Below are 19577 nucleotides of genomic sequence, written 5' to 3'. Positions count from 1 at the left end.
AATGGCTGCTCGCAGACAGAACGGGCCCCGCCCTCCGGAGGGGGTCCTCTGAGCGGGTGGCAGGTGCTGCTGGCGCTGGGCTCACGCACGCGGCCTTGTCTGCAGCATCAGCATCACTACCTCGTGCTACCCGCTGCCCTCCATCTGCGTGCGGGACCCCGTGAGCGACTGGTTCGAGAGCCTGGCCCAGTGTCTGCACTGGAACGTGCGCAAGCGACAGGCCCACTTCACGGACGAGGAGGGCGAGGAGGGCGAGGAGGAGGGCTAGCCTCCCGCTGCGTCAGGTGCCATGTCATCCTGTCTGTGGCCGAGCAGGCGCCCAGCACCTGCCTCTGTCAGCAGACCAGCCGTTTCTCACATTGCAAGTCTCACCTTTTTGCATTTCTATAGAAGCCAAGCGAGCGACAGCAGGCCGTCCCACAAGCTGCACGGGCTCTCGTCCCGTCAGGGAGCGTGGGTCAGCCTGTCCCAGTGAGGGGTCAGAACGCAGGCCTCCCTGTGGTGTGGAAATACACGTCTCACAGCCCGTCCTCCTTCCCCCCACATTCCCCTCACCCTGCACCTCCCCGGCCTCGGGGCCGTGTGAAGAGCACTTGGGAGGTGGGCACAGGCTGGGGCGGGGGTCCCACCTCCTCCCCGGCTTCGGTGTGACGGGGCCACAGCGAGTGTCACCCGGGAGCCTGGTGGCGGCCAGGGGGCCTCGGCCCACCCCGCAGGCAGTCTGACTCAGGCTGGTCCACAAGGCCCCGGCGAGAGGGCTCGCCCTATGTTCTCTGTGATGTATGTGGGACCCCTGTCGAGGTCTCCACGCAGGGGACTCTTTAGAAGATTGGGACAAGCGAGTGAGCGGAGGGGAGTGCTGATGCTTCATGCGGGTCCTGGGGTACAAGGACACCCCATCATTCCAGCATCGCCCGCCTCGGCCCGCTGGCTGGGCGTGTTGGCCGTGCGGGACCCAGACCTGTGGAGTCCCAGGTTGGACCCGAGGCTGGGTTTGCGTGTGGCCTTGGCCCCTCCCTCAGCAGACGCCCTCGGGGAGTCCGTTGTGAGGAACGGGGTTCTCTGAGGGGTTTCTATCTGCTCCCCTCGGAGAAGGGAAGGGCTCAGCACCCCTGGGCCTCTCGCCAGGGCCATGGTGGGCAGCGACCTCCCACTGCAGGGACGCACACCCCAGTCTGTGCTAATGAGGCGCCCAGAGCCACACGTGGCCACCTCAGCCGGGCCTCTGCCCTCAGTGCCTGTGTGGACGTGTGTTGACCGAGTGCTGTGCCCACTCTTGTCCCTGCTGCGGCTCCTCAGCATCTGGACTCAGTGGTGCTGGCACTCGGCCTGGTGTCGCACACAGAGGAGGGCTCTCACTGCCACCTGCCCACCCACGGGGGCTGGTCTGCGGTCACTGTGTAGATGGAACGCCAGCGCTGCCCCCGCCCTGAGGCAGCATGATGGGATGGTCTAGAAAGCTATGGGTTTTTGAAGTAAATTCTTAATGTTTCATATTGTTAATATCCTGAAAATTTATTAAATGTTGTTGAAAGCCTTATTACTATTTTCAGATCCTTTCAATAAACAGACTTCTTTAAAGAGTTGGGTTCAGTGACAACTTTATTTGGATCCAAGTCCCTGAGGAAGGTGGGCTGGGTCCTCTCCCGTGTGCTCTTGTCAGCCTTGCCCTGGGGCAGGGGCTGTGGGCGTGGCCGCCTGTCCCACTGGGGAGGAGCAGTAGGGGTACGGAGCCTACTGACAGGACCTGCTCCCCCCCCCCCCCAGGGGCCCCTCGGTCCTCACCAGCTCCCGTGGCTGGAACTCGGAGCGTCTGCCTCGCTCCCCTGTCCTTCCCCTGAGCTCTTGGTGGGTGGGCGGCAAGGCTTTGCCAGGATCAGTAGGCACCACAGACATGGCACAGAGCACTGGGCGGAGCCAGTGTTGTGGGGTCGAATCCTGGGTTCAAAATAAGACCACAGGAGGCTGATGATTAATTGAAAAAAAGCAGGCAAGGATTTATTGAAATATCTGGCCAGGACAGCCGCAGGTGGTCTCCACACAACTGTCCCTTTTCAAGGGTAGGCAGTTCCTTTTATTTATTTTTAAAATATATTTTATTGATTTTTTACAGAGAGGAAGGGAGAGAGATAGAGAGCCAGAAACGTCAATGAAAGAGAAACATCGACCAGCTGCCTCCTGCACATCCCCCACTGGGGATATGCCTGCAGCCAACGTACATGCCCTTGACCGGAATGGAACCCGGGACTTTTCAGTCTGAGCCAAACTGGTTTCGGCAGGCAGTTCCTTTTAAAGGTTCAAACCACAGGAATTTTCCTTTGTTCTAAATTCTTAATCCTAAAGACTACATTCTGAAGACTGGGGTCAGCCGGAGGAGTCGTAGCTAGTCACATCCTGCTGGACACTGGCATGTGGCCCTATCTTGCGATAGCCGAGAACAGGAGAGCTCAGACGTTATCTACAGTTTCTATCTCTGAAGGTTCCTGAGTCAATGGGAATTAATCTCCTGTGGTCCTGGTCCCAGGCAAGGGAAAAACTGCCTTAGCCTCCAGGTCTCCACCTGAAGGCTGAGGTAAATAGCTCCCCCCCCCCCCCCCCCCCGTGTTTAGAAGGGTTAAAATTCAAACATTGCCGCTATATTTCACCAGGACCCACCACGTGTCCCTCCGGTGTCCACCCCCCCCCTCCGCCCAGTGTCCGCTCTGCCCGTTAAATCACAGGCGAGGCTGCCCTTCGGGGGGAGCCCCCTGTGCACCCAGGCAGGTGGGGGACGAGTCGCGCCCGCCCACCTGGCGTCTCCCTGGCGAGTCCCAGCCGCCAGGCGCCCCTCTCACTCCGGGGCCGTGATCGCGGGAAACGCGGGGGAACGTTCCCGCCGTTGGGAACGCGCTTCGCTCCTGCGCTCTCCGGGGGGGGGGGCGGGCCGCGCGGACCCCGCCGGGGCCGGGGGTGCGGGCCGGGCCGTGACCTCCCTGGGTCACTTCCGGTGCGTCACTTCCGGTCCGGGCCGCCGTGGGTCCGCAGCCGCCTGCCTTCCCGGAAGGCCGCGCCCGGGCCCGTTCCGCCGGCCGGCTCCGGGCCTCCTCGGCGCCCGCAGAGGCTCGGCCCGCCCGCCCCGCGTCCGCGCCCCCAAGGCCCCGGGTCCGCGCCCCCAAGGCCCCGGGTCCGCGCCCCCAAGGCCCGGAGCCCTGACGGGAGACGCCGCGCAGCCGCGTGACAGGCCTCGCGGGCCCCGCCCCCGCCGCCCCCGGGAGCCCGGGCCCCGCCTCCGGCCTCCGGCCCCGCGGCGGGTGGAGGGTCCGGCCTGGGGCTCCCGGTGCGCGACAGCGGCCCCCGCGGCCGAGGCCCGGCGCCTGTCATCGCGCCGCTCCGGCCGGTGGGCGGCGGCCCGGACCCGCGGCGGGCGGAGCCTCCTCCTCGGCGCCGGGGCGGGGCGGCCTTCCCGGGGGCGGGCTCGGCTGCTTTCCGGTGATGGCGCCGCCCGCGCCCTGGACGGCGCCCCGGCCCAGGAGCTCCGGGCCGCGCTGGGAGCCGGTCCGAACCGCGTCCTGCGGGGCGTGTCTCCGGTGCGTGTGAGGGACGCGGGGCGCCGCGCGGCACGGCCGGCCCCGCGGCTCCGGTGCGCGCCCTCGGGCCCCGTCCTCCCCCGCGCCCCGCCGGCCTCCGCGCTCCTCCCGCCCCGGGACCCCTCCCCGGGGTGACCCCTCCTGCCCGGGTGACCCCTCCCCGCCCGCCCGGACCCCCGCTCCGCTCCGTGTGCCCTCACCTCGCGGAGGAGCGGGCACCACCCGAAACCACGGCCGGCCCCGGGGTGCCGGGCTCCGGAGGCGGAGGGCGCCCCGCGGGGTCGGGGGGAGCCCAGGTCGGCGGCGGACACGGGCGGGGCCGGGCGGGGGGAGTCGCGCGTTAACCCGGGCCCAGAGGCGGGCACGGCCCGGGGCCAGGGGCAGGCGCCGCCTCCGCCTCCGCTCCGGTCCCCGGAAGGCACGATCGCCCACGAACCCGTGGCGGTGGGTTTTATTTTTTTGCCTAAAATTTTAGAAAATGAAAAATAATGGTTGACATCCTGCCGGGCGATCTTCTGCTGGGTTTGGCTTTGGGGTTCCCAGGTGACCCCCATCCTCTGCTGGCGCAGGAGGCTCTGGCCCCCTGGCAGCTGCGCCAGGAAATAAAACCCTGTTTGGGGGCGGAGTCTGCCCCGTGGATTTAATAAGGTTTGCGGTTTTTTAAATGGAAGCATCTTACTTTACCCAAAATACTTAAACCTGCGGGAACAGCGGAGAGCAGGGCCCAACGGTATCCGACGGCACCACGCAGGCCAATCAGAGGGAATGGAAAGGTTTTTACTTAAAAAAAATTTTTTTTAATTGATTTTTTACAGAGAGGAAAGGACAGGGATACAGAGTGAGAAACATCCATCAACTGCCTCCAGCACACCCTCTACTGGGGATGTGCCATAACCAAGGTACATGCCCTTGACCGGAATCGAACCTGGGACCCTTCAGTCCGAAGGCCCACGCTCTCCACTGAGCCACACCGGTCAGGGATTCTTACATTAAAGAAACCCGTTTTCAATCTAGACCTTGGACAAGGGAGGGAAGTGGGGCGGGGGGTCAGCATATCTCACTCCCACCTCCCCACAGAGTTGGTGACGTGTGCCGGTTGGGAACCGGCTGTGCCTTTTCGATCGGAGCCGCGGGGACAGAGCGCCATGGCCTGCCTCCCTCCCCTGTGGCCGGCGTCCTCAGCCAGAACCGTGGGCGGCCTGTGCCAGCCTGCCAGGGTTTCCTCAAGTGCCTTCCTGGGTGGCGCCCAGGGTTCCGGCTGGGAAGCGGAGCTGTTTGGGATGCTCAGCGGGCCGGCGCGGGCCTGCATGGGGCAATCTGTTTAGGACGCGTTCCCAGAGGCCCACTTCCTGCACCGCAGCGGGCAGAGTCCGAGGGCAGCCGGTGCACTGACAGTCGGAGCCGGTCAGGGGCCCTCCCTGGCGATGGGGGGCATCTTGTGGGTTCTTTTTGTCGTTGGGTTTATTGGGGTGACGCTGGTGAGGAACGGTAGGCAGGTCTCGCTCCGGAGTGGGATTCTGTAACGTTCGTGTTGAGGACTTGAGCAGCGACCCTTCCCTCGGGCCACTGGCCCGCGCCTGGAGGGGTTTGGGAAATTTGGGGGATTGGCCGGCTCCAGCTGAACTTCCCTTTGGCGATGAGCGTGCCAGGACGGGACCACAGCGCGGGGCGATGTCTCCGGGTTCGAGCCCCCCTCCCTGCAGGCTCACTGGAGGCTGAGCCCCGAGGCCACCTCATTGGGTGCAGCCCCTGAATGTCATGCAGACGGCTCTGAAGGGTTCCGGGCAATGTCCCGTTCCAGTGGCCCTCTTCCCTCCCCGTCCTGCCTGGGCGCCTCCAAGGGTGGGTCCAGGAGGAGGAAGGCGACGACCCGCCCGCCCTGGCCTAGCACGGCCTCCTCACCACCGGCTTCTCGCTGGGCAGCGGCCTGTGTTCAGTCCCTGTCATTTGTGCTGTCGCCCGGGAAGGAGGGAATTCTGACCTTTGTCACTGGGACCTGGGTGGGGTGGCCAGTGCACCAGGGGCCCCAGGTCCAGCACACTCCACCAGGTTCCCAGGCAGGCTCAGTGAGTCAGGCTGGCTTTTTGTTTGTGTTTTAATATATTTTTATTGATTTCAGAGAGGGAGAGACAGCTAGAAATATCCATGATGAGAGGGAATCATGGATCGGCTGCCTCTGGCACACCCCCTACTGGGGATTGAGCCTCTCACCCCAGCAAGTGTCCTTGACCAGGAATCGAACCCAGGACCCTTCAGTCTGCAGGCCGCCGCTCTGTTCACTGAGCCGCCCTGGCTAGGGCGGCTGTCGCATCTTAAAGTTCCTTTTCCCTGTCAGCTAAGGTTGCTTCCGTCTTGCAGGGCGGGGATCGCTCCTCCCCGAGAGACGCCAGTCTCGTGGACTGAGGAAGAGCTGGCGGCAGGAGCCGGGAGGCAGCCGTGAGGGTGGCAGCACCGGTAAGTAGGGCCCCGCCTTCCACGTGACGCCCAGCACAGCGCCCACCGGAGGGCGTCGCTGTGTCCCCGAGGCCCCATCTCATTCTGTTCGAGATTTAAATGCTCCAGGCTGATTGCCCATGATGACCCTGATATCACTGATCACCCACCATCCACTCAGCTCCGCGTGTGCGTGCGTGCGTGCGTGCGTGCGTGCGTGTGTGTGTGTGTGTGTGCCTTCGTTACTCCTCCTCCCTGCTGTCCAGTGTTGGGTCGCGCTCCCCGCAGACAGCTGGGTTTGGGGGTGAGGGAGGAGATCCTGTGTCTCTCACTGGAACTGCTGGCTTATAAGGTCTGCAGATGTTTACCTCATGTCAACCTTGAATGTATGATTTTTAAACATTTATTGGTCAGAGAAGGGGGAGAGAGAAGCATTGATTTGTTGTCCCATTTATTTAAACAGTCGTTGGCTGCTTCTTGTATGCGCCCTGACCAGGGATTGAACCTGCAGCCAAGGCTTAAAGGTTTGGCACTCTAACCAACTGAGCTACCTGGCCAGCACTACACACCCTTTCTTTCTTTTTAATGTTTTTATTGATGTCAGAGAGGAAGGGAGAGGGAGAGAAACATCAATGATGAGAGAGAATCATGGACCGGCTGCTTCCTGCACACCTCACACTGGGGGTTGAGCCCGTAACCCGGGAATCGAACCATGACCTCTTGGTTCCTGGGTTGATGCTCAACCACTGAGCCATCCGGCCCAGCTACACACCATTTCTTGTGCTTATTGGCCACTTAGAGATCCTCCTGTGACACTGTGTTCGCCGCGTTTCCCGTGGCGCTGTCTGTGGGTGAGGCCTGTCACGCTGGGGCTGTGCTGTGTTCTGAGGAACGGAGTCTTCACGGGGCCGGTGGCCGTTCCTTCAGGCCTCCCTGCGTGGGCGATGCCCCTGGCCTGGCCTGCCCTGCAGGTCCACACGGGGCGTTCCACAGGGGCCTCCTGTGTCTCCCTGGGTGTCAGGATCCAACTTATTTATTTTCTGGGCCAGGTGACCGCGCTCTGAGCACCAGAGATTGTGGGACCCGCGGGCCGGGCACGCGCCCGCACTGAGAATGAGCCGGCTCCAGCCGGTTGGGCCGCTGTGGTCTCTGTCTGCCTCTGCACAGTGTGTCCTGTGACCAGGAAGTCCAGTCCCAGTTCTCCGTGGGCAGCCCTCCTCCCAGCTCCCCCGGAGGGAAGCGTCCTTATCTCTCTCCCCTGTGTACTCTGTGTCCACCTGGCAGGGCTGTACTTTGAGACTAAACATTCCTGTTATTTCTCAACTGGAGGCCCGGTGCGCGAATCCGTGTGGTCCGGCCTCCTGATCAGAATGAGGGGCTGATGGGGGGCTGATCGGGTCGGGCGGTTGGCTGGCCAGCCCCTCCCCTTGGCTGAACTCCCAGTCTAGTCCGGAGTCTGTTCAGACGGTGTGCATGTTGGCCTGTTGTTATGTAGAGTTTCCACCTGGCAGTTTCGGCATCTGTGGTGATACTTTTGCTAATCCTGACCCGAGGACATGTCTCCACTGATTTTTAGGGAGAGTGGGAGAGAGAAGGAGATACAGAGAAACATCGAGGTGAGAGAGACACATCGGTTGGTTGCCTCCTGCACATGCCCTGACCAGGGGAGGAGCCTGCAGCTGAGGTACGTGCCCTTGACCGGAATCGAACCCGGGACCCTGAAGCTGCAGACCTGGGGGTTCTCGCGGGGCATCGGGACCGCCCCCCATGTCCCGCCGTTTCCTCCGGCGTCTCCGCGGGGGTTTCTGCTGTATTCACTCAGGACGAGTGATTCTGAGGCTCTTTCCCTGCGGTGCTCGTTGCGTTGCCGTGGCGCCCACTCTGGTCCCTCTCCGGCCTCTGGCCCTGTGGGGACCCCACAGGGGCTGCGGGACTGCGTCCCCGGTGCCCTCCGGCTCTGGGCTCGGCCACAGCAGACGCAGGTTTTGCTGGCAACAGCATCAGATCAGTCAGCGGGAGGCCTGTCTCCTGCTGGTGATCTCTGCTGGGACCGCTGGTGACCGCGGCCACGCTCTGAGGGCAGAGTGCCCCCCCCCCCCCCCAATAACTGGGGACGTCCCGGGAGACGGCCCGCCCAGAGCACCCTGGTTTGTCTCAGCGGCTGTTTCACCTCCAGACGCCCCGCCTCCGTCCGGGGTTTCTGTGGCCTCTGCGCCCCCCGTCTCCCCCCCGTGGCCTGGCCCCCTCCTTGGCTCTGTCCCAGGCGCCTGGGTTCCTCCTCGCTGTCCTCCCAGGCGCCTGGGTTCCTCCCGCTGGGCCTCCGTGGGTGAGCTGGGATCTTTGATCTTCATCGGCAGAGGCCCTCAGGCCTCACCTGTGCCAGCCCTTGGCAGGTGGGGCGGGGGGGGGGGGCTCTGCTGGGGCTTGGCAGCCGTTGTGGGGCGTGGCCCAAAGCCGCACGTCCCGTCCGTGTCCCCCCACCCCTCGCCCCGGATCCCTGGGAGCCGGGTCTGCGCCTCCTGTGGGGAGTGCCAGGGCCTTCCTGGCTGAGCTTACTCCGGTGTCTCCAGGGGCTGCACCGCAGACGCCCCCCCCCCCCCCAGTCTGCTCCTGCCGTCCGCTGCGTGCGGTGGAGGGTGGCCAGGAGCCCGAGGCTGTTCAGTCGCCCACAGAAGGTTCTGGTCTCTTGTCGGGGGGCCGGGGCGGGTCACGGCGGGGCCACCTCTCTGATCTCGCCATCTCAGCGGGGGCTCTGCGCTAAGTTCCTCCTGGTTTGGGCCCTGGAGGGCCCCCCTCCGCGGGCTCCTCGCCTCGTCCCGCCCGGCGGTTTACTCCGAGGAAAACGCGGCGGTGGCAGGCTCTTCGGGTCGCTGAGGAGCGAGGACCCGAGTAGCGTCCACGCTCGGCTGAGAGACGTTCTGAGCCTCGCTGTCCTCCCAGGCGCCTGGACGAGAGCGGGAGCCGTGCGGACTTGGGGTGCGGTCCCCTCGCTGCCGGGAAGAGCGGTCCCGGGGGCCAGAGGCGGGCAGGCTGTTTGTGGGGCGGGTGTCTCCAGTGTCACGGAGAGTGACGGGGTGAGGCCGTCCTGGGCTCGCTGGGCCTGGCTCTGCTCGTGGGCATGGAAAGGCGGGTCCAGTCCCGTCCGGTCCGGTGTGACTGGGCCCCTCGGGAGCCGATGGCTGCCGTACGTGGAGGAGGGACCTGCTGCCTAAGGCTGTGGGCCCTGGTCAGCGAGGCACGGGTTGGGGGAGGCGCCCACAGTTTGGGGAGCAGGGCGGGTGTGGGGAGTGGGGCGCAGGCTGGTCAGATGTACTGAGAAGTGCGGCCACCGCCCTCGCCCGCCTCCCTGCCCGAGTTCCGGACACGGAGTGTAACTGCAGCTTGTTGTGTGAGGGAGGAAGGGCCTGTGCACCCCCTCCCCCCTCTCCCCGCCCCAGTGCTGTCCGGGCCTCCAAGTCAGGACTTGCCAGCCAGGCCTGGGCCCAGCTGGGTGGCCGCAGAGCAGCAACCGGCGGGTCTCCAGGGCCAGAGGTCCCGGAGCCACGGGCAGGGAGACTCCGGATCCTGCCTGAGCAGCCGGGCTCGGAGCCTGGCCGGGCCTGGGCCTGAGCAGCCGGTCCTCGGAACCGGTTGGGCCTGGGCCTGAGCAGCCGGGCTCGGAGCCGGGCCTGGGCCTGGGCCTGGGCCTGGGCCTGGGTCTGAGCCTGAGTAGCTGGGCTTAGAACCGGACTGGGCCTGGGCCTGGACAGCTGGGCTCGGAGCCGGGCCGGGGCCTGGGCCTGGACAGCTGGGCTCGGAGCTGGGCCGGGGCTTGGGCCTTGAGGCGGGCGGCTGTTGGAGGTTGGGTTTGGGGGACACGGGATCTGGACATGAGCGCACCCCTGCTTGCAGGTTCGCCTGAGATGAAAGCTTGTGGGGGCGGACTCGGCCGCAGGAGCCCCGTGCCCGCTGTCCAGACGAGGCGGCCGCGGACCCCAGGGCACCGCGTGGGTCCTTCCGCCTAAGGACGCCGCGGGGACACCATGGCGGCGCCGGCCAAGCCCGCGGAGCCGGCCCCCTGCCCCCAGGAGCCGCCGCGGGGGAAGCCGGCCCTCGGCTGGGGCTCCCTGCTCGGCCCCCGCAGTGAGAGGATCCTCTTGGCCAAGAGCGCCGGCACCACCGAGGAGGGCGTGCTCACCGTCACCATCACCGAGACCACAGTCATCGAGGCCGACCTGGGCGTGTGGAGCTCGCGGGCGCTGCTCTACCTCACGCTCTGGTTCTTCCTCAGCTTCTGCACCCTCTTCCTCAACAAGTACATCCTCTCGCTGCTGGAGGGCGAGCCCAGCATGCTGGGTGAGGGCGGGCGTGGAGCCGGGTGAGGGCGGGCACGGGGCTGGGTGAGGGCGGGCATGGAGCCGGGTGAGGGCGGGCAGGGCCGGGTGAGGGCGGGCACGGGGCTGGGTGAGGGTGGGCATGGAGCCGGGTGAGGGCGGGCACGGCCGGGTGAGGGTGGGCATGGAGCCGGGTGAGGGCGGGCACGGCTGGGTGAGGGCGGGCAGGGCCGGGTGAGGGCGGGCAGGGCCGAGTAGGGCAGGCATGGAGCCGGGTGAGGGCAGGCATGGAGCCGGGTGAGGGCGGGCACGGCCGGGTGAGGGCGGGCACGGGGCCGGGTGAGGGCGGGCACGGCCGGGTGAGGGCGGGCACAGGGCTGGGTGAGGGCGGGCACGGCCGGGTGAGGGCGGGCACAGGGCTGGGTGAGGGCGGGCACAGGGCCGGGTGAGGGCGGGCAGGGCCGGGTGAGGGCTGGCACGGGGCTGTGTGAGGGCGGGCACGGGGCCGGGTGAGGGCTGGCACAGGGCTGGGTGAGGGCGGGCACAGGGCTGGGTGAGGGCACAGGTGGATGGGCGGGGCCCCGGCTGCAGCTCATCACCCCCCCGCCCCCAGGCGCTGTGCAGATGCTGTCCACCACGTGCATCGGCTGCCTGAAGATCTTCGTGCCCTGCTGCCTGCACCAGCACAAGGTCCGGCTCGCCTACCCGCCCAACTTCCTCATGACCATGCTGTTCGTGGGCCTCATGAGGTGAGGCTGGCGTCGGGTGCGGGGCGTCATGTGAAATGCCTTCCCTCCCTCCCGGCGTGGCTCAGTGGGTAGAGCTTCGGCCTGTGGACCAAAGGGTCCGGTTTGGATTCCTGTCAAGGGCACCTGGTCAGGGCGTGGGCAGGAGGCAACCAATCGATGTGCTTCTCTCTGTTTTCCCCTCTCTCTTATAGTCTCCCTAAAAATCAATGGGAAATATCCTCAGGTGAGGATTAAACGTAGATATTTTAAAAATAAAATAACTAAAATAAAAGCCTTTACCATCTGGCTGGCGTAGCTCAGCGGTTGAGATCAACCCAGGAACCAAGAGGCCTCCTCTCCGATCTGGTCAGGGCACAGGCCCAGGTTGCGGGTTCCAGCCCCTGTGGGGAGTGTGCAGGAGGCAGCCGATCAGTGGTGTTACTCTCTCATGGATGGTTCTATCTTCCTATCCCTCTCCCTTCCTCTCTCTCTCTCAAAAAAATTAATAACGACAGGTTTAACAGAACAAACAAAATAAAATAAAATGCCTTTCCCATCACTGAGAGCGAGCGGCCAGCCGAGTGACGGCACCTTGTCAGGTGAGTTCCATGCAGACTCTCAGGCCTGCGTTTCGGGCAGCACTGGCCCTGGCCGTGGGCCTCGGTGCCCGGCGGTCCTTCCTGGAGCAGCCGCCCTGGGTCAGTCGTGGGTCAGGGTGAGGGGCCTCCTGCAGGGCCCGCGCTCCAGCCACCGCGGTCCCTGCAGGCGCGCGCCTCCTGAGCTGGACCCAGCGGAGCGTGCGGGGCAGGTGTGGTCGAGAGCCACCGGGACTCGCCCGTCCGACCGCCCTCCGCTTCTCCCCAGGTTCGCCACGGTGGTGCTGGGCCTGGTCAGCCTCAAGAACGTGGCGGTGTCGTTCGCCGAGACGGTGAAGAGCTCCGCCCCCATCTTCACCGTGATCATGTCCCGCATGATCCTGGGGGAGTACACGGGTGAGCGCCCCGCCCGCCACAGGGCGGCTCCGAGGACGGGGGAGGTCTGGGTGGAACTAGCAGAAGGCACACGGCGTCCCGGGTCCGGCCCTCGGTTTCACGCACCGTCCTCAGCAGAGGGCACGGGGCCCGTGGGTTCTCAGGCCGTGGGCTTGCTGGCCGGCAGCGCTGCCTGGGGAATAGCTGTGCTCCGGGCAGCGGGGCCCGGGGACGAGGCCGAGGCCGTGGCCCTGATCTGAGGCTGCGCCGCCTCTGCTGAGCAGGAAGGGCCCGGCCCTCGCCCACGCTGCCCTGACGGCAGCAGCGGAGCCTGAGGTCCCTGCTCGTGGGCGTGGTCCTCCCGTACTGAGGACTGTCTCCTTCACACCGGGGTTCAGGCGCAGAAAGAGAAGGAATAAACCTCTGGGCGTCAGACATTGAGGCGCCCCCCCCCCCCCCCCCCCCCCAGTTTCTCCTTTTAGTAGAATCCCTGGAGCCCGTCTCCCTTCCTCTCCTGTTTGCCGGTCAGGATTGTGGAGCCTGGGGGTCACCCAGGGCCTGGCATTGAGGGGGGCCTGGCATTGAGGGGGCGGGCTCTTGTGCCTCGGCCTCCCTCCAGCACAGAGACCAGGGCGCCGGCTCTGGATGAAGGCGGGGCCGGCTCTCCTGGGAAAGCAGGAAGCAGCATGGCTTCCAGAGGAGCGTTGGGGCCACACATGGTCACAGCCGGGGTCACAGGCGGGCTCCGGGGTCACAGCCAGGGTCACAGCTGGGGTCACAGCCAGGGTCACAGTCATGGTCACATCCGGGCTCTGGGGTCCAGCCGGGCTCCGGGGCCATAACCAGGGTCACAGCCGGTCCTCCTCCCAGGCCTGCTGGTCAACCTCTCCCTGGTCCCTGTCATGGGAGGCCTGGCCCTGTGCACAGCCACCGAGATGAGCTTCAACATCCTGGGCTTCTCCGCCGCGCTGTCCACCAACATCATGGACTGGTGAGTCCGGGGAGCGTGGACGGAGCTGGGGACCCCGGGTGCCGGGGGCTGCTCGCTCCTCACTGGTGACGGAGCATCAGTCAGAGCAGCTCAGTCCTCCCACGGCCCAAAGCCTGGCCGGTGCGCCTGGTGCCGCCTCTTCCTCAGTGAGGTCCCTTTTCCTCCAAGAAGGAGCTGGGGCGTGGTGGTTCGGGGCCTGGTGCTTCAGAACGCTCACAGCCACGGCGGGCTGCCCCGTGCCAGCTGCCGTGTGGCCGCGTCTGGAGTCTCACGGCTGAGTGCTGGTGAGGCCGCCCCGCAGTCAGCCAGCAGCTCAGCACCGCAGTCTCGTCGCTTGTCCTTTTGCTGAGAGAGGAGGGAACACCACCACAGGGGCGGGGCTCGGGGTCAGGGTCGCTGTCACCACCAAAGTGCGGTTTGAGGTTTTGAAGAATCCTGCTAAGAAAGTGAACACCGTTAATTCCACCTCCAACCCTCGGAGGCGGGGCCCGGCCTCTGTGGCTCCCAGAAGCACTACTGACCGACCAACCGACCGACCACCTCTTACATCGCACACCCCACAGCCTCCGTTCTGTGGCCTCCACCCCACCCCACCCCCACCCCCACCCCCAGCCTTCTAAGTCACAGGAGGTGTCTTTTTCCAGGAACCTCCCTCCGATTTCTTTTTTTCTTTAATGATATGTTTTTATTGATGTCAGAGAGGAAGAGAGAGGGAGAGAAATGAACATCACTGATGAGAATCACTGACCGCTGCCTCCTGCACGCCCCACATGTGCCTTGACGGGGAATGGAACCATGGAACCGTGACCTCCTGGTTCCCAGGTCGACGCTCAGCCACTGAACCCTGCTGGCCGTCCTCCTCACCTCCCCCCGTTTCCTGAAGGGAGCGGAGCCCACGGCTGTGCCTGGCTCCCGTCTGGGTTGTCAGTGTCTCCAGAGCCATTGTTCTGGTTCCAGGCCTGGCCGTGAGCGTTCCTGTCCACACTGAGAGCGCCTGTCCTCGCCAGGCTTCCCCTGAATCAGAACACGCACTTCCTTCCCGGACGGACACCGCCTGGCTTTCTCTTTGGCCGAGTGTGCGCGCGCGTGTGTGCGTGTGTACGCGTGTGCGTACGGTGCCCCATGTGACTGTCCCCTTCCGGAGTTCGTGAGCCTGAGCTCCTGTTCCGTTCCTGGGTGCCGGCCCGCGGCCGTGCCGGTTTGGGGGCTCTTATTGGGGGGTTGAGCTGGGTGGCCGCAGGCTGCCCATCGCTCCACTCGCCTGGGGAAGGCTGCAGGCGCCTCGTCCATTCCATTCCCCACGACATCCTGTGGACGGTAACCGCTTCTCCCCTTTGCTCCAGTTTGCAGAACGTTTTCTCAAAGAAGCTGCTCAGCGGGGACAAGTACCGGTTCTCGTAAGTGTCGCCGCGTCCAGGCCGGCCGATGCCAGACCTGCCGCTCCCCAGGCGCGGGGGCCGGGAGGAGAGCCTGCTGCCCCTGGAGGCCGAACTGGCCACCTGTCCTCCCACGGCCGGCAGTGACTCAGGACACAGTCCTCCTGTCCCCCCGGACCCTCTCCTCCTGTCCCCCCGGGAGCCTCCTGTCCCCCGGACCCTCCTGGCCCCCCGGACCCTCCTGTCCCCCAGACCCTCCTGTCCCCCCGGACCCTCCTGGCCCCCGGACCCTCCCCTCCTGTCCCCCGGACCCTCCTGGCCCCCGGACCCTCCCCTCCTGGCCCCCGGACCCTCCTGGCCCCCCGGACCCTCCTGGCCCCCGGACCCTCTCCTCCTGTCCCCCGGCCCCTCCTGTCCCCCGGACCCTCTCCTCCTGTCCCCCGGACCCTCCTGGCCCCCCGGACCCTCCTGTCCCCCGGACCCTCCTGGCCCCCTGGACCCTCCTGTCCCCCTGACCCTCTCCTCCTGTCCCCCGGACCCTCCTGTCCCCCGGACCCTCCTGTCCCCCCGGACCCTCCTGTCCCCCGGACCCTCCTGTCCTCCCAGACCCTCCTGTCCCCCGGACCCTCCTGGCCCATGGACCGTCCTGTCCCCCGGACCCTCCTGTCCCCCGGACCCTCCTGTCCCCCCCGGACCCTCCTGGCCCCCTGGACCCTCCTGTCCCTCCGGACCCTCCTGGCCCCCAGGGGCCTCCTGGCCCCCCGGAGCCTGTCGCCTGCTCGGCGCGGTGCTTCCTCGGCTCCCGGGGGTCGGGCTCAGGCGTGCTGTGCCCGCAGGGCGGCCGAGCTGCAGTTCTACACGAGTGCCGCTGCCGTGGCCATGCTGGTTCCCGCCTGGGTCTTCTTCATGGTGAGTGTGCACCCTGGGCGCCGGCCCTGGGCCTGGGTCTCAGCGCCCTGGGAGCGGGGGGGGGGGTGGGGCTCGCTCTGCTGAGGGCGCAGTGCCCCCTCCATGCCTGAGGAGGGGGACAGAGGTGGGGCCAGGCCTGGCGCTGGTCTCCGAGGCCCAGCTGCAGCTGTGGGGGTTTCCTGAGCTGCTCCTGTGACGGGTTTTAGACTGATTTAGTTTCTTTTCTTTTTTCTTTTAATATTTTAAACATTGGTTTGAGGAGAGGGGGAAAGAGAGAAGCAGCGATGTGAAAGGAATGTGGATCGGCGGCCTCCAGCCCGCTCCACACTGGGGACAGGGCCCGAAACCTGGGCGTGGTATTCGCATGTAGTGGGTGGAAGCCCTCGGAGCCCAGGCCAGTGCCCCGGCAGCCGAGCCTCCCGCAGGGGGCTCTGCGTTTACACGTTCGAGGAGCAGCCAGGCTCGGCAGCTGCACCTTTTGGCTACGTTCCCACCAGCGGTGCCCGGCAGCCCCCCTCTGCCCGGCCTCGCCAGCGTGTGCTCTGGCTCTCGTCGCATCCCGGTGGGGAGGGCCTCCCTGTGGCCGGGCTGCAGTCCCCCGTGACCGAGGGCTCTGGTCGCCACCCAGAAGGCAGGTGTCACAGCCCCTCAGCCTCGGCTCGCCCGCCCCGTGGCTGGGCATCGGGGGCGAGGTCCTTTGGTGACGGGCACGGCCTGACGGGCGTGGGCGCCGCTCTGCTCCGCACAGGACCTGCCGGTGCTCGGGCGGAGCGGGAGGAGCTTCAGCTACACGCAGGACGTGCTGCTGCTGCTGCTGCTGGACGGCGTGCTGTTCCACCTGCAGAGCGTCACGGCCTACGCCCTCATGGGCAGGATCTCCCCCGTGACCTTCAGGTAGGGCGGTCCGGAGGTGTGTGCAGCGCCGGGGGCTTGCGTTCTCACAGAAGCTCTGCAAGTGCCAGGGCTGCAGTGCCGGCCGAGCCCGGGCACGGAGGCCGGGCCGCTGCCTCTGGTGCCATTTGAAGCACACGCGTGAAGTATGTGAAGAGCTTTTGTTTTAAAATATATTTTACTGACGTCCGAGAGTAAGGGAGAGGGGGAGAGAGAACATCAGTGATGAGAGAGAATCATGGATCATCTGCCTCCTGCACGTCTCCCATTGGGGATCCAGCCTGCAACCTGGGCGTGTGCCCTGACCCAGAATCAAACCGTGTCCTCTTGGTTCCTGGGTCAGTGCTCAACCACCAGCCCCGCCCAGCTGAGCTGGAGGGTTTTAGGGAGGTTGCCAGAGTGAGTCTGGTGCCTGGAGCAGCTGGTCAGCGGCTCACCTGCCCGCCGGACCCTGTCCCCGGAGGGTGCTGTGGGCCCTGGTGGCTGTGAACCGGAAATGCATGAGCTCAATGAAAACCTGAATTCCTGCTTTGACCTACTTCCACCCACTACATGCGAATACCACGCGTGACCACGGGCTCTGGGAACCTGGAGGGTTAAAGTCTGGCTAGCTGGTTTTCACTGTTACAACTGGACTAGAGGCCAGAGGCACAAAGTTCGTGCACGGGCAGGGTCCCTAGGCCTGTGCAGCAATCGGGCCCATCAGGTTCCCTGCTCCTCTTTCCCACGGCTGCTGGTCCCCCGCCATGTTCCGTACGCCCCCTGGTGGTTAGCGCACATCATAGCAAGCGAACTCCCAAGGTGGTGATTTGCGTATTAGCCTTTTATTACATAGGATGAGTTTCATGAAAGCACAATCTCAGTGACAAATAGAAAAGAATGAGCCAGAAACTCCAGCCATGGTGGGCAGCTTGGTCACGTCACGTGGCGTGCATCGGCTGCTCTCCTGTAGCGGCCGAGCTGTCACCTTGGGACTGTCCCAGTGTGAAGGCAACAGCGGGCTGATGGCACCGCCCCTGTCATGGCCTCGGTGTTCCTGGGCGTGTATGCTGCCATGCAGGGCAGCTGTCCTCTCCGTTGGTTGTAATCTGGCTCAGCGAGGACAGTCTGTGCTCAGCAGTCACCGGGCTGGAGCCACTTGCACACACACACACACACACACACACACACACACACACACCACTCCTCTGTCTTGCAGCGTCGCCAGCACCGTGAAGCACGCCCTGTCTGTCTGGCTCAGCATTATCGTTTTTGGCAACAAAATCACCAGCCTGTCAGCCGTGGGCACCGTCCTGGTGATGGCGGGCGTGCTGCTCTACAACAAGGCCCGGCAGCACCAGCGGGAGGCCATGCAGAGCCTGGCCTCGGCCAGCTGGACGCCGGAGGACGGCACTGAGCCTCTGGTGCCCAAGGACCCCCGGCCGCACCACTGAGCGCCTGGGCCGAGGTGCACGACCGCCGTCAGCTGGGCAGGGAGGTGCGTGTGCGGCCGGTCCTGCCCCTTTCAGGGCTGCAGTCCAAACCAGCGGAATATGGGGACCCCCGACGTGGGCTCCCCGGGGCTGACCAGAGCCAGCTGCCGCTGAGCCATCGCCATGGAATGTGAAAACTGCCCCAGCAGCCCCAGGCCAGACTCGGAGGGCTGGGACCCGCTGGCCTCTGCCTGGCCCTCACTGGGCACCCAGCTCTCCCTGCAGCAGGCCCGGCGATTCCTCTGTGGGCGACACCCCCACAGAGGGGACCACTGTGAGCGCTCCCTGCTGGTGCTGAAGGAGAGATCTCAGCCCACACCAGCCAGCAGAGGCCACCATGCCCGGGGCCTGGGCACAGAGGCCAGGGAAGTCCATGCCATGGGGCCTGGCAGGGAGTGGGGAGGGGACACGGCAGGAAGGGGTCCCTGCGGCTCTGCCGGGAGCCGGGCTTGGGCATCCCTCCGGGTGGACGGCGGGCAGGGAGGTGGGAAAGGGTGCGGTGTTGGCAGTGCTGGTCTGTGTGTGGAGCAGACGGTCGTTTTGTGAAAAGGAACCACGGGCACCAACGCTCTGTGCCCAGAGCTGACCAGGGACCACGCGTGTTTGTGTCTGAGTTGGGCTGCGACTCCCAACCTGTGGGGGACGCTCCGCTGCAGGCAGTCTTCGGCTCCTCTGCGCCTTCGACCAGCGTCGCTGAGCCCGGGCTGGGCAGAAGAGCCCTCCTGGTGAGAGGTCTGGCCCTGAGTTCTAGGACTGAATTCCCCAGAAAAGGAACAGGAGGCCCTCACTCCCCGACCCGTCCCCCTCCTGCTGTTCAGGCCCCTGGTTCCCGCGGTTTCCAATGGAAATGGAACAGAGCCTCCCGGGAGGCCCGGCCTCTAGGAAACACAGCAATAATCACGTCGTGTGAAGTCCTGCCGACTTGAAGACGCCTGCCCTAAGATGAAGCCACCGCGGCCTTTACACCGCTCGGCCGTTCTGCGGGCTGACCGCGTCCGAGGACAGGCCGGGCCCGCCTGCAGGCTCTGCCTCACCGGACGCCTCTGCGACCTCCCAGGGCTCTGTCCCCTCCTCCTCTGCTCCCCGAAAACCAGCCAAGGAGGGCTCCCCACCGGCGGCCTGGGTCTGTGAGGACCAGCCTGAAAGCACTGCTTCCCGGCTCCTGCCCCCTCAGAGGCCAGCCGGGCGGGACGGGCACAGAGAAGGGCTCCCCGCAGACCCTGTCATCAGTAGACGTGGCCTCCCGCCCCAGGATCGGCAGGGACTGACGGGCCCCGCCCTCCACTCTCCGGTGGCTTTCCGCCCATCTTTAATTTCTGGGTTTTGGACCACAAACAAAATGAAGACTTTCTTAAATTATTCGTAAATGAGGCAACTTCCTGCAAAGCTGCTTTGGAGACTCCTCTGGTCGGGGCTGTGGCCGGCGTGCCCTCACTCGGGGCTGGCATTCCTTCCATTCCTCCGTTCCCCGCCACAGTCTCGGTTCCGGGCGCTGCCGGGAGTCAGCCGCAGCCGCACTCGGCCTTTGGAGTGACTGCAGACGTGATGTTTTTCACGAACTTGGTCTCCTTTTTAGTGTGTCCTCGCTGAACGGTCTCAGGTGTGCGCACCAGCGATGACCTGGGAGTCGTGGCCCATGGCCACGCCCGTGTCCGGTTGTCTGTGCCTGTGTAAACCCTGGAACCAGGCCCGCCCGTCGCTGGCTCACGCCCAGCCACACCGAGACGCGTCCAGATCTTTGGCTTTCAAAGCGTCCACTACTGAACTGCATAGAAAGCCTCGTGTTTTTAACGTCCAACAGTCATCATTCCTGCACAGCAGCGTGAGCGTTGTCTGCCTTAGGGAGCTGAGAACATCCTTGCACAACCCGAAATGTGTCTCTAATTTGAGAAAAAAATAAACACGATGAACAGTAAACAGGAAAAAA

General features: G+C 65.1%; 2 protein-coding genes across 5 annotated transcripts in view; both read left to right on the top strand.

Annotated features, from left to right (window-relative positions):
• The window catches only part of NADK (NAD kinase), a 26142-nt gene extending 14333 nt beyond the window's left edge, over nucleotides 1-11809 (top strand). Inside the window, exons 11-13 of one of the 3 annotated variants that reach the window (XM_045570518.1) lie at nucleotides 106-279; nucleotides 9380-9385; nucleotides 11788-11809. In XM_045570518.1, coding sequence (XP_045426474.1) covers nucleotides 106-268 — 163 coding nt within the window. In that variant the 3' untranslated portion in view covers nucleotides 269-279; nucleotides 9380-9385; nucleotides 11788-11809. Of the gene's footprint in view, nucleotides 1-105; nucleotides 1582-9212; nucleotides 9227-9379; nucleotides 9386-11787 lie in introns of those variants that run through there. The other 2 variants (XM_045570519.1, XM_036461007.2) reach the window with 2 other exon arrangements.
• On the top strand, nucleotides 3458-19577 carry SLC35E2B (solute carrier family 35 member E2B). Of its 2 annotated transcripts, none has more exons than XM_045570525.1 (10): nucleotides 3458-3566; nucleotides 5925-6020; nucleotides 9891-10334; nucleotides 10926-11061; nucleotides 11905-12032; nucleotides 12882-13002; nucleotides 14346-14399; nucleotides 15215-15287; nucleotides 16036-16181; nucleotides 17377-19577. In XM_045570525.1, the coding sequence occupies exons 3-10, from the start codon at nucleotides 10022-10024 to the stop codon at nucleotides 17609-17611; spliced, it is 1206 nt and encodes a 401-aa protein (XP_045426481.1). In that variant the 5' UTR covers nucleotides 3458-3566; nucleotides 5925-6020; nucleotides 9891-10021; the 3' UTR covers nucleotides 17612-19577. The 2 variants fall into 2 exon arrangements, with proteins under 2 accessions (XP_045426481.1, XP_036316898.1); XM_036461005.2 differs by lacking the exon at nucleotides 3458-3566 and adding an exon at nucleotides 3898-4010.

Source organism: Pipistrellus kuhlii, unplaced genomic scaffold, assembly GCF_014108245.1.
Source record: "Pipistrellus kuhlii isolate mPipKuh1 unplaced genomic scaffold, mPipKuh1.p scaffold_m20_p_34, whole genome shotgun sequence".
Lineage (NCBI taxonomy): Eukaryota > Metazoa > Chordata > Mammalia > Chiroptera > Vespertilionidae > Pipistrellus > Pipistrellus kuhlii.
The sequence above is the reverse complement of the archived record's forward strand: the minus strand, read 5'-3'. Positions and strand labels throughout refer to the sequence as shown.

What these genes read in the sequence shown, in the direction of transcription:
- SLC35E2B (XM_045570525.1), top strand. Translation starts at nt 10,022, where the DNA reads ATGGCGGCGCCGGCCAAGCCCGCGGAGCCGGCCCCCTGCCCCCAGGAG. An exon ending in CCGCCTGGGTCTTCTTCATG is followed by an intron (nt 15,288 to 16,035) that starts GTGAGTGTGCAC and finishes TGCTCCGCACAG; the next exon opens with GACCTGCCGGTGCTCGGGCG. An exon ending in ATCTCCCCCGTGACCTTCAG is followed by an intron (nt 16,182 to 17,376) that starts GTAGGGCGGTCC and finishes TCTGTCTTGCAG; the next exon opens with CGTCGCCAGCACCGTGAAGC.